Here is a 14071-nt window from a genome sequence, read left to right on the forward strand (position 1 = left end):
CGGTGCAATTCCCAAACCAGATGCTTACAGTGCTCTCAATACATAGTTTGCACATAACATCACAGAGTCGGGGATTCCCTAGTGGCGGCCATCTTGTGGGTCAAGCTTACCGTACGGGTCACTGAGCACACATTGTAACGCGCGAGTACAAAGTCTTCAAAAGAACCCAAGCAGGCTATTTAAAGCTAGCAATGGTGCACACCTGTTGTATTCACGGCTGTCGTAATAGGTAAGATGATGACGTCAAGCGGAGCTTTTATGGAATTCCCACTGTACGGGAGCACGAAGGCGAGCAAACAAAGAAACTCAGCATACAAAGGAGAAATCTATGGCTTGCGAGAATCAACCGCAAGGATTATCAGCCTTCTAAACACAGCAAAGTCTGCTCCGATCATTTTATAAGTGGTAAGTTGTTTAAATAAACAATCAATTGTGTTTAAGTTTGTTTTTGGAAACCAAAACATCGTGTAAACAATCTCTGGAGAATGCCTAACTGGAACCGCTGAGTGTACGTTTACATTGTACACTGACATGGTACTGTAATACCACTAATGGATGTAAAATTTGTCTTAAATCAACTCGATATTATACACACAAACACATTTATATGCAGTGTTGAGAGCTCTAAAATTCCAATGTTTACATACCTTGGCTGTAATTAGGACACGACTGTCACTTGTTTTTATATGGTGGACTTCACGGACCCAGCCACAGACAAAATAATTGTATGACTCCAGCAATTTGTATGCTTTGAGGTCGTCAAGTGTGTAGGCACTTTTACTATTCACGAAATAGTTCACAATATCAGGGTACGATATGGATGGAAGCCCTGCATAGTCACTTGAAAATGCATCTTTGTCCACTTCGTAGGGGTCAATTCCCCCAATCAAGGCCAGTTTGGCTGCATACCGTTGTCGTGAGATGTCGTCCAATGTATCTATATACTTCCGTTTGCTTGATTTTGCCGACATTGATCTTTATTTTAGAAAACTGACTATATAACTTTATAAATTCGTCCGAGATAACGTAGCCGGTAATGGTGATGGTCCGTTTTGTTTGCCCCACAAGATGGCGGCTGGAGGGGGTTCCCCGGAATGCCGTGACGTCAGTGAAAACTATGTATAGACCACTAAAAGATAAAAGATTTGGTTTCTCCAAAGAATTCCAAAGAACAGTCATATTAAGTGTTATAATTTCATCAACAAATTCCTATATCTCAATTTCGTTTAAATAAATTAAATTTAAAAAAGTTGTTTGTATTGTTCATAAAATACTACTATTGACCTTTAAAGCACTGAATGGTCTTGCGCGACAGTACCTGAGCAAACTTCTGGTCCTTGATGACCTGCCACGTCTACTTCGATCAAAAGGTGCAGGCTATCTGCTGGTACCTTCGATCAAAAGGTGAAGGCTACATCAGCGGGCGGAGCCTTTTCTTACAAAGCCCCACAGTTATGGAACAGCCTAGAATGTTGTGAGGATGGGAGATGGGGTTTTCCTCAGTCAGACATTACTGCAGGTTACTCGGGAGCCAATCAGAATGCGTAATAACTGAATCCAGTAAAATGAAATAGAAATTGAAAGTTGGACTCTCTTTTTTGCTTTCTGCTGGCGCCTTATTGCCCCACAGATGTGGGAAATCGGCCGTACTGTTAAAAAAAAAAAAAGTTGACTTGTTGGAAAACTGTTGCACGTTTATCATTGGATTTGATGCCAGTTAATTTGTAGTTACTGTGTGTGTTTGTTCTGTTACACTTTTAATAAAGTTACGTTCTTGATGCCATATAATTTTATAAAAAACAAAAAAAAAGTCTGTGGCTTAATCCCCACCACCACCACCACCACCTTTCCTATATTAAATGATTCTAAATGCCTCCATAGTGGTGCAGAGGGTAGATTTGCAGGCTCACAGCCTCAGGGTCCCTGGTTCGATCCTGAGCCTGGGTTATTGTCATGTCAGTATAGAGTTTTTGTGGATATGTGGGTTTCCTCCAACCCAAAAACATATTAGTAGGTGGATTGTCTACACTGAATTACCCATAGTTCTAAATAAGTGGGTGGATGGACTGGCATTCCATTCAGGGTGTTCCTGTTTCACGCCCAGTTTTCCTTGGATCGGCTCCAGATCCACCATGACCTTTCCAAGGATAAAGCGGTTGTTGAAGGTCATTTTGTAATCTAGCAAAACAAGCTTTTGATTTTTTTTTTTTTCCCCAGGAAATTATATTTTGAAAGACCTAGAGTGCCATATGGTGGGATTATTACCTCACCCGGGACGGAGTCCATCAGGTCGGTTTTTTTTTTTTTTTGTAAACGATGTTACAAGAAAACAGCTGGACCAATCTTCATGAAACTTTCAGGATAGACGGGCATTGGTTTTAAATAGAACCTCCAAAAATTTGGGCGTCATCAGGCCAAAGTCAAGGTCATGGTGACCAAAAAGATTAAAAAAAAAAAAAAAAGGTCTGAGCTCAGATTGCAGGAGCACTGCCTTGGAAAGACTCCTCCCACAAACATGCTGATTGGATTACTACCTGCAACATTTGCATACACTGCTGTCATTGGATGGTTTCTCGGTTCATTTACATATGCAGAGGAAGGGGTTTTGGTCACACCCACTTTTAAACCCCATTAATCTTCCCTGCTCTGTTCATTTATGACTATAAAAAATATGAATTACAGATAAATGGACTAGACTAAAGAAATTGCTTTCAGACATGTTCATGCTTCTTACAGAGGGAAAGTGCGTTCCACTGTCTGTACTTTATATTATTCTACTCTTACCTCTTACGGTTTTCGAAACTGAAACCTCCGAATCAAGGCTGACATACACGCACTGTCGCAGGGGATTACAGAATCAGAATCAGAACCATGTTTATTGGCCAAGTATGTTCTCACACAAGGGCAAAATCGTTTATTTGCGATATCTTCCTTTATGTTCATCATAAGTGCTATCGGGCGAGGTTTGTTTTGCCTAGCAACACTTTTTTTTTTTTCCCCCATAAGGACGGAGAAGCATATGGTACAGTCCTGTACCATATCTTGTGTACGTTATTTTCTATTTACTGTTTCTTTTTCTTTCTCAGGTTTTGATGACAACAGCAAGCAGTGAAAAAGACACCAGTCAGACATCGTATGCTCAAAATGAGTCCTGAATTAGACCCTGCTAAAACTGCTGATTCTGAGTGAGCACAATAGAGAATCAGTCAGAAAACTGAAAGGTCTGTATGTGCGTGACTGACTGACTGGGTTTGTGTGTGGAGTTTAGGGCATTCGAACTCGAGGGCCTGAATGCTGATTAGACGGCAAAGGACTGAAGTGGATGGGCTTGATGATGGGTCCTGTTCTGGTCTGGCTCCAGGATGTGGCAGCTGTGACTCTGTTGAGGGCTCAGCGTACGCTGCTGCGGGCCGCCATCCTCTTTTGCATGTTGGTGCTGCTGCTATGGGTGTCGATCTTTTTGTACGGCAGCTTCTACTACTCCTACATGCCCACTGTCAGCTTTTCTACACCTGTGAACTACTACTACAGGTATCAACACTTTGCGTTTGTTGTGTCTGTGTTGCTTATAGATATGACCGGATGGTTTATAAAGGTGAATGGTCACTGATTGATTGATAATTTTATTACAAATATTTGATATTTATGAACTGTTGTACAAATTCTGGGATCGGAGTTTTTATATTGAGCACCTTTTGTTTGAACCCACCCGTTTTTCAAATAGTGACCGATTGAACATGGGACTGGCCATGCATGCTCTGTTAGCTTGATTGTCTAAAAAGACAATAGCTCTGAATGTCTGTTCTTAGTTTGAGCCCTGGGTTTCTCCTGCGAAGACTGCAGGATAGACCAACATGATGACCAGAGAGCAGTGTTGCCAGATGCTGCTGACGTTTTCCAGCCCAAAATATGTTCAAAACCCGCCAAAATGCACTTAAAACCGCCCAATCTGGCAACACTGCCAGAGAGCTGTCTATGGGAGAAAAACAAGCCATTTTGAAGCTCTGATAATCAGTCACAAGCATTGGGCATAGCCAGTACAACAATTTGGAACGGAAGAAGGAAACCACTGGTGTATGAACAACCAGATGTCTTTGAGGTCAGCCAGGGATAACAAAAACAGCTGATGATGGAAACTTTATGGGAGCTGTGAAGAAAAATCCTAAAACAACAGTCAGTGACCACCAATAACCTCCATAGGGAAGGAGTGAATGTATCATGATCCACCATTCAAAGAAGACTTTGAGAGTAGAAATATAAAGGCCATACCACGAGAGCCAAACAAGAATCGAAAGGCCGGATTGGAATTCACGAAGAAATACAGAGACGAGCCACGAAAGTTCTGGAACCAAGATTAATCTTTCCTGAAGTGATGAAGAAAGAAAGGATCTGCTCATGATCCAAAATATACAAGCTCATCGTTCAAACACGGTGGACGTAGTGCCATTGCTTGGGCTTGCAATGCTGCTTCTGGAGCTCATGATGGTAGCAGCAGAATGAAGACAGAAGTCGACAGAACCATTCTGTCTGCCAGTTTACAGAAAAGTGCATCCAATCTTATTGAGAGGAATTTCATCTTGCAGCAAGACAGTGACTCAAAACACACTGCCAACTCAACAATGCACTTAATCAGGGGGAAACATGGAAGGTTTTAGACTGGTCAAGTCAATCACCAGACGTAAATCAATTGAACGGCATTTCACATCCTGAAAAGGAGACTGAAGGGAGAAACCACGACAAGAACTGAAAGAAGCTGTGATACAAGTCTGGAACAGCATCATGAAAAAGAAAAAATGCAAGCGTTTGGTCATGTCGCTGACTCAAGCAAGAGATATGCAACCAAATGTTAAGTGTAATTTACTTGTTCTGATACTTTTGCACCTGAAAATTGGGTGGTCTTCCACAAAAGGTTCCATGTTCTCAGTTGTATGTAGGTATAAATATTAGGAAATAAATGCTAAAATTGTCTCATTCATCTTTAGAGCTAAAACTTAGGGGCCGCATTACAGAAAGTTCCTAACTTGAGAATCTCATCTTATCTGTCTAGTTCCCGTGGCAACGGCACTTTCGGATCATATTTAGGAAAAGGCTATTACAGAACAGCTGTTCCTAACTCTGTTGTCCTATCCTATCTCAAGTTAAGAAAAGTGTATTACAGAAGCATCCTAACTTCTAAAAAAAAACTAAAAAAATTCTTAAATACCCATCCTAACTTTAGGATATCCCCACCGCTGTCCTAACTGTCATTTTTACTGTATAAATCAGCTAGTAGTCTACTATTAGACAGAATGGCAGGTATTTTGCTTTTGAGGCAACAACAACAACGTAACCGGAATTTGTTTATTGAAAGGCAGTTGGTAGACCAAAACGACGTTTTAAGGTTTGATGACAAAACTTTGATAAAATTTAAAGCCCGTCGTTGTTTGTCCATACTGTTTACGTCTCTTGCTGTCTCGTGTCAAGTCGTCACTTGTAGCAGGGTATTGTTTCTGTTGTAGCAGCTAGCCAGAGATCACTGGACGTTACTTCACGAGACACAGTGTAGCTTTCGTTGCTAGGTAACAGACATTAAAGGCGATCATAGATGTTTCGATCGGTTATTTAGGAATCCTAACTCGAGATAAGATAAGAATCCTAAATGAAGTTAGGATTTGCTTCTGTAATACCAAACTGAAAAGAATCCTATCTCACAGCTGTCCCATCTTAACTTTTGACTTAAGATAGGAACTTTCTGTAATGCCGTCCCAGATGTCTTCTGTGTGTGGGGGGGGGTTTGGCTTGGCGCTGCTGTTCCAATACTTTTGGAGTAGGCGCTGTGTACATGTATGAAATTAAGAATAGATGTGAATTTGTTTCAGAAGCGACTGTGAGTCTGCCAACTCTGTCCTCTGTTCCTTCCCCATGGCGAATGTATCTCTCCTAAAAAATGGCAAAGAGCAGGTAAGATCCTCATGTTTATTGCTTATTCCTTCTCATAAAGTATCTACAACAATAATGTACGTAGAGGATATTGCACGGTTGCGCGACGATGTGAAGTTTATCTTCGAGTGGTGAGCATATTTGCAAGTGCACGAAGTGAACAAACGAAAATATTTTCCACACAAGAAGATAAACTTCATATCTTTGCGCCACCATGTAATGTTCTTTATATTATATGGACACATCCATACAAAAAAAAAAAAGCAAGTTAATCAGAAGAATTTTGATTTTGAACCGGCTCACCATTTTGACAACGTGCATTTAGTCAGCGGGAAAACATTGGGAGTGACATCATCGGAGTGAAATATCAGGAATTACGGGCCACTTTTTCCACGGAATAAAAACCTGTATTATATTCCCTTCGAGGGGGTTTATTGATGGCATCAGTGGCGTGCACAGACATTTTGGGGGGCAAGTGCTCTGGGGGGGAAAAAAGGGCACTTTTTTGCGCATGTGGAACACCTTATAAAAGTCTGAGATTTAACCCTGTGTTCGGGTCGCCACTGACCCGTTTTAGTTTTTAAAGGTGTAAAACAACCACTTAATTTATTACATCAAGGCTTTTTGACTTTGCCAGGAATCTCTAGTTGAACAAAATAGAAAAATAAATTTTTGTTTTCCTAAATCTGAAAATGGTCTAGCAAAAAAATATAATACTTATGTGCAGTTGTTTCTGTATGCGATGGGCTACTTCATGACAAAATAATTACAGCTTGGGCTTAGAGGGCAAACAATACATTTTCACTCGATTCATGTGTTACCTGGCTGGTGGGGCAGGGGAAGAGCTGACTGACTGCCCGATGTGTTGTCTGTGCTACGACAAGGCCGTGGCTTCCAGGACGCTATGCTGCTGCAACCTCACATTGAATGCACTGCACGCTTGTTCACGTGACAGAGCAAGAGAGACAGAGGTCCGGTGTGTGTGCGGAGGGGGCACACATCGGGACATTATTTTCACACACGCTTTTAATGCCGCGGCTTTTCTAAAAGATCATGTCGACATTGGCCTCAGTAAACTGTAAAAAAAAAAAAATTCAAAAGGGCACTTTTTTGGACAGAGGGCAGAGGGGCAGGTGCTTGAGCACCACCTCGTGTCTATCTGTGCACGCCACTGGATGGCATGCAATATTATCATTATCACTTATCCTCCATGTATTACACCACTCTTCCCAATGGAGAATGAGCGTGCGATATTGTTATAATACTGCATGTTGTCAAGACAACACGACGTCACACATCGGCGCTCATGCGAAGATCCAATGACTAAACTTTTCTGTTGCGCATGCGCACAATCATTTCTTTATCAGCCGGGAGAGAGAGAAGACGGGGTTAATTCAGTGCTCGGATTAAGCCCTAAATAAATAAACTGAAACTAAAGACGCGCTGAACACCCGAAAGGCTACCAAAACTTAATTATATATTCTTCACGCATATTTACAAGAGAGAAACATACCAACGGACATTGAAAAACTGGAAAAGGGACACATCGGAGATGTAAAACTTCCACGCTAGCGCGTGATTGTGACAATTTGTACACAAACATAGCCACGAGGTAGGGCTGAACGATCTATCGTTTTCGACCGAAAATCGCGATCTCAGACAACACGATTTTGGGATCGTCAAAGCCGCGGTTTTTCTCAGTGCTCCTAAACTGACCCATGTTTTGTTTCGTCAATAATTTCACACATGTATGCTCTGCGTATTGCCCCAGCATGGTGTAAAAACACTCTGTGTCAGCTACCACTCTGTGTCACAGCCTCTCCGTGTCTCTGCTCTCAGTGCGCGGGTGGGGGAGGGGCTGCTCGCTCACACACACACACACACACACAGGAGGGAGGGGCTGCTCCCTCTCAAATACCCCTTTTCCACCAAATCAGTTCCAGGGCTGGTTCGGGGCCAGTGCTGGTGCTGGTTCACAACTCGTTCAACTTGCGAGCCAGCTGAGAACCAGTTTGCTTTTCCATAGCTTGCAGTGCTAAAGGAAGACACGTCATTACGTCGCTGTATACGTCAGTTACGTCGCTACGTTTGCATAAACCTTGGCGCGAATATCGAAGCAAAAACACCACCGAAGAAGCAGCAGCAGCGACAATAATAATAATAATAATAATGGATGACTTCGCGTTTGTACAGCTGCTGCTTCTCGTCGCTTAAAAATGGCGATCTTTTGCAGTCTTGTTATTGTTGTTGGTCTTAACAACTACGCCCCCCTGCTGACGTAAGCGGTTCTTTCCTCTGGCCCAGCAGAGAGCTGGTGCTAGCCTGGAACCGGTTTTTCTGGTCCCAGAGCCAGTTCTTTGTCAGTGGAAACAGAAAACCCGGTTCCAAACTAAGCGCTGGCCCCGAACCAGCCCTGGAACTGCTTTGGTGGAAAAGGGGCAAGAGAGACACAGGTTTGTAGCTTCATGGCAAGTCACACATTCACACAGTTCAGTGCAGCCCCTGCAATAGCGACTGCTGCGCGCACTGCATCACTCTCACAATTTCCCACAGGGGAATTGTTGGCTCTAGTTATAATTTATAATGCTTACGTACATTCTTTTACAAAAGTGCAATATTTTGATGCTGCTGAGCCATTGATCAACCTTTTTTTATGTCTGATATGTTGTAGATGGGAAAAGTAAAAGAAGCAAAAGTTTACTTAAGAAAGATGGCTCTCTTTTTATTTTAAGTTATTATAACTTGTTCCTCGGGCACTCAATGTTAATAAACAGGCCTACATTTGAAATCTGTTGACCTCAGTTTTCATTCTTGCATTAGCTTTATGGAATTCATTGTATTAATTAATTTGCACTGAAACTCGATTTACAGAAAAAAAAAATCGTGGTTGAAATCGAAATCGCAATATCTGCCAGAAAATTCGCAATTCAGTTTTTTCTTAAAATCGTTCAGCCCTACCACGAGGTTTGCTTCATTAAAAGCGGAAGATTTAAAGAGAAAGGCGCCGAACACCCGAAAGGCTACGAAAACGTCACTGGATATTCTTTGCGCATATTTGCAAGAGAAAAACAGACATCGAACATCAAAAAACTGGAAAAGAGAGCAATAGCAGAAATGTTGTCAAAGTTCTACTTGGAGGTGAGGAAAAGTGACGGAGACTGTTACAAGAGGACTTCACTCAGCAAAGCCCTTTTGTTTTGAACAACTGCAGTGTAACAATTAAATAGTCTACTACCAAAAGTAACTTTGAACTTGAACTGTCAACCTGTACCGGTACATAGCTTGTATACAAGTTGGGTTGTTGTTCAGGCTTTTTGGACTTGTACCATTTTTATTGTTGGAACTTTGACTTTGTACATGTACATTGGATTGATAGAACATTGAATTACATTCCATCAGAATCAGCATTCAATATTAAGTTACACCCCTGTTCTTAACTTTTTGTAAAATCTATAATTGTTCCATCTAATGTGTATGTATAGACCCCTTTCACTGACGTCACCCGAAACCGGAAATAAACAGACCCTGCGCCATATTGGAAGACCAACAAACTCGTGATAAGGGGATAATAACGGCAGCGGTATGTGAACCCACGAGAATAAAGTGGAGTGGCAAACGACTTAAACAAACAAATCTGAGCTGTTTTATTTATGATTTATTGGCCCAACAGTAGACTTGAAAGAAACCTGTGTGAGACTTGGCAAAAAACTGTGGATATAATGGATAAGTCTGTGCATGATCTGTGGACACTTTGAGGTAAGCAAACGCAAGGAATTCAGATTTAAAACATGCTAAATTGGCCCTAAGTTGATAACTGTATGAGGAGCAAGCCTCCCAGACTTCTACAATTTAATAATAATAATTTAGGATGGTTTGGGGCTTGCTCGCTGCTGCCAGGTTGGTTGTTGAGTAGCCTGACTGTTTTTTTTTTTTTTTTTTTTCTTGCGTGTGGTATCATTGTTGACGCGAGGTTGTTTTTTGAACATGCCAATGCGGACACGATTTCCCCTGATGAGTTATGACTTCAGACGCGATGCGTGTGTGGAGGTGTGCGTAAGATAGGCTTCTCATGTGTTTGGAGATCCGCGCTCCGAGACAAGCGCAAGCACACACCCCCAAGGGAAAAAAAGGGGCCCCCCGAAAATATCGGCATAGTTCGAACACTGAGTGTAGGCACTGGGTGTAAACAACAAATAGTTTACAATGTCTGGGTAGCAAACAGATGGCAGAATTGGTGTCCGGTCCTCCTTATGTTTCCATTCTCCCTTGCCCCGAGTCTTATCATATGGGTCAAACCCATCAATCACAGCCAGTTTCTCCACATACCGTGCCCTTTCTGCAGCTGGTAATGTACTCACATAACCAGAATTATCATCCATCGTGTCACTTTACTCTCGCTCGTACTTTGTTTTATATTGTGAGTGCATGTACTTGGTCTTCTAATATGGCACCTAACAAAATCTCGCGGCGCGGTGACGTCATGTGAGGGGGTCTATAATATAGACTGGTACCAAAATTCAAAAAAGTGCTTATTTAAGGAGTTAAAGGCATTTTTGAGACAAAGTCGGCAAACAGTCTTATTTTGTCAATTTGGGTGTGCCGAATTCAAATCTGCAATATGCCGAGCTCTATCTGACCTCTGTTGACCTCTAGAGGTCATTGAACTTTGGGCCTGTAAACGTCTCAGCTGAACCCAGTTTCTCAGCTTGCTAAGGAATGAAATGTACTAAAATGATTAATTAAGTTAGCAAATGGCCTTGTTTGTTAAATGTTTGGGTGCTGAATTCATTTTTCATTTGTAAAACGACATATGACCTCTGATAACCTCAAGGTCATTAAACTTGGCCTATAGGCCTATGCATTTAACGGCATTTTTAAACTGACTTTACTCCCCCAAAAAGAATATGAACAGACAAAAAACAAATAGAAAGGAACAAATGCAACATTAAATGCCAGTCCATGTACACGTGACTTACTTTTCACAATGAGAATGCCTAGGCGATCACCTTACATAACATTGCATTACATTTAGCGGTTATTGTTTATACAAAGCTACTGAAAAAAGGACAGATTCAGCAGCATACAAAATGTGGGGGCATACAGGGTATACAGGTTAATCAGGGTTAGTATATATGAGTTTTTTTCTTTGTTGTTTGTTTTTTGTAAAGGCTTTACCCCGTTTAAAACAAAACAAACAACAAAGAAAAAAACTCTCGTATATACTAACCCTGATTAACCTGTATAGACCCTTTTCAGTCACGTGACCTTCGTAAACGCGACCGCCATTTTGGACATGTAGTGGACTTCGGCTCAAATCGGTTTGAATGCGAGGAAGGCGACAAACATTAAAAGAAAAAGGAGCGAGATGCAGAAAACTGTATTTACTAGTTTACTGTAATTATGATCTGGCAGCTATTTACACCGGATCCAGTGTAAATAGCTGCCGGAGCCAACGTCCGAGCTTGCCGGAGCACGTGCGCTCCGGCCGGCCGCGAGCTAGCGCGCTCCAGAACCTCGGACGTTGGCTCCGGCAGCTATTTACACTGGATCCGGTGTAAATAGCTGCCAGATCATAATTACAGTAAACTAGAATGGAATGTTAACAGCAATGCCTTTTCTGGCTAATTTTATTCGTCTTACCTCCAACAAAGTGGTCACTACACAAGCGTTGGTATGCCACTATCCATCTTCTCCGTCGGTCAGCATCTACCGGGATCCGATAAAATGATAACCCTTGCCTTGTTTGTTGATGGTTACTACATCCAGGTGCACAACAATATAGTGGCATGATGGAAGTCTTGCTGAAAATAAACACTTTCTTTGCTGCCGTTCCTCAGTGTTGGCTGTGGTAAACTACTGGTAGTACATGTCCAAAATGGCGGCCGCGTTTGTCGTGACGTCACGTGAAAAGGGTCCATACCCTGTATGCCCCCACATTTTGTATGCTGCTGAATCTGTCCTTTTTTCAGTAGCTTTGTATAAACAATAACCGCTAAATGTAATGCAATGTTATGTAAGGTGATCGCCTAGGCATTCTCATTGTGAAAAGTAAGTCACATGTACATGGACTGGCAGTTAATGTTGTATTTGTTCCTTTCTATTTGTTTTTTGTCTGTTCATATTCTTTTTGGGGGAGTAAAGTCAGTTTAAAAATGCCGTTAAATGCATAGGCCTATAGGCCAAGTTTAATGACCTTGAGGTTATCAGAGGTCATATGTCGTTTTACAAATGAAAAATGAATTCAGCACCCAAACATTTAACAAACAAGGCCATTTGCTAACTTCATTAATCATTTTAGTACATTTCATTCCTTAGAAAGCTGAGAAACTGGGTTCAGCTGAGACGTTTACAGGCCCAAAGTTCAATGACCTCTAGAGGTCAACAGAGGTCAGATAGAGCTCGGCATATTGCAGATTTGAATTCGGCACACCCAAATTGACAAAATAAGACTGTTTGCCGACTTTGTCTCAAAAATGCCTTTGGGTGTCACAATTCTGGATTTTGGTACCAGTCTAATAATAATATTGGCTTTTTTTTTTCGCCGTCTATCAGATATATTCCATTCAGCTAGCATGATATTTGAGTAGCTGAATGGAATATATCTGATAGACCACGAAAAAAAGCCAGCCAATATTATTTAATTATCATACAGGACACTTTTTCGATGGAATAAAAACACGTTCTATTCCCTTCTAGCAGGTTTCATTCATTTGGTTTGTTAGCATGCAATATTGTTAGCATATCGCTTCTCCTACATGTGTTACGGTACGTCACTCTACCCAATGGAGAATGAGCGTTTGAATATGGTTTACGATATTGTATGTTTGTCAAGACAACATGACGTCACATGTCGGAGACGTAAAACTTCTGCACTAGCGAGCGACTGCGACAATTCGGAAACAAACATGGCCGCCAGGTTTGCTTCATTAAGTATGGAAGATTTTGAGGGAATTTTGAAAGAGAAAGACGTGTTGAGCACCCAAAAGGAATGAATAATAATATTGGCTGGTTTTGGTGGTATATCAGATATATTCCATTCAGCTACTCGTCTTCGACTTGTTCAGCATCATGCTAGTTGAATGCAATATATCTGATAGACCACTCAACGCCAGCCAATATTATTTAAATATGTCACTCAGATCCGCGATGTGTTTCATATGAAAAATGTAAGTTTTTTTCAACACGAGAAGATAAACTTCATATCTTCAAGCCAACATGTGATTTTCTTTTTATTATATCGACACATTCACAAACAAAAAGTGCCCGAATTTATCAAAACAATTCATCGGTTTCCTCCCGAGTGATATGTAGAGATTTGTCACGCTTTTGGTTCTCCGTGTCCCGGATGTAGCTCGAATGAAAAATACGAGTGGTGTGTTTCCCAGTAAAGGGCAATTCCATGTAAATGTCAACCTCACCATGCAAAAATAAAGCAACATGTAATACATCAAAACCACTCCCAGAGATATCACCTAGGCCTGTATTTTACAGATGTGAATAAGTTGAACCAATTTGTAACCAACCTAATATGTCACAGTCAGTCTTTTTCTTATAATGTAAACCCCAAGCTAAAATCAACTTTGATCATGTACAATTCTATATTATTGCCACAAGCCACAGAAATGTATGCTAAAATCCACAAAACAGCAAAACAATAGCCATCCTCAATATTATTTAAGAACTTTGATAGTTTTAGCTGATATTTAGAGAGTTTTTCAAAGGGTTATGGTGGTTAAATTGCTGATTTTCTAAACATATGCCATGTCTATTTCAGACGCGTCACATCCATAACGGAATTTCGTCACATCCATAACGCTGACTTTTCCTTCCGAAACTCTGCATGAAATACAAAATATTTTAAACAAAGATTGTTTTAAATATTCACCTTGGACCCCTCTATCAAATGGATATCTCCATTTCGACATTAGGTTTACAATTTCACAGAGTTTGATAAAAATGTACAGTCACCCAAGAAAAGTGATACTTTTTCTGTCACATCCATAACGCATCTTTTATTGGCGTTTTCTGGCATGCCCTAGATGTACTATGGGAATTGTTCTTGTTCTATCACTTCTCCAGTATGGTACAGCCTTAAAATATGCAACACCTGTTTAAATACTGGGAGACAATAAAACATGCACTGGGTCATTTG

General features: G+C 41.0%; 1 protein-coding gene across 3 annotated transcripts in view; it reads left to right on the top strand.

The window, feature by feature from the left end:
- The window catches only part of bscl2 (BSCL2 lipid droplet biogenesis associated, seipin), a 52153-nt gene that overhangs the window by 12023 nt on the left and 26059 nt on the right, over positions 1–14071 (top strand). For 2 of the 3 annotated variants that reach the window (XM_060936338.1, XM_060936340.1), the window contains exons 2-4: positions 3087–3185; positions 3269–3531; positions 5859–5940. In XM_060936338.1, the coding sequence (XP_060792321.1) occupies positions 3323–3531; positions 5859–5940 (291 nt within the window). In that variant the 5' untranslated portion in view covers positions 3087–3185; positions 3269–3322. Of the gene's footprint in view, positions 1–3086; positions 3186–3263; positions 3532–5858; positions 5941–14071 lie in introns of all 3 variants that reach the window. The other variant, XM_060936339.1, reaches the window with a different exon arrangement.

Source organism: Neoarius graeffei, chromosome 12 (assembly GCF_027579695.1).
Source record: "Neoarius graeffei isolate fNeoGra1 chromosome 12, fNeoGra1.pri, whole genome shotgun sequence".
NCBI classification, from domain to species: Eukaryota; Metazoa; Chordata; class Actinopteri; order Siluriformes; family Ariidae; genus Neoarius; species Neoarius graeffei.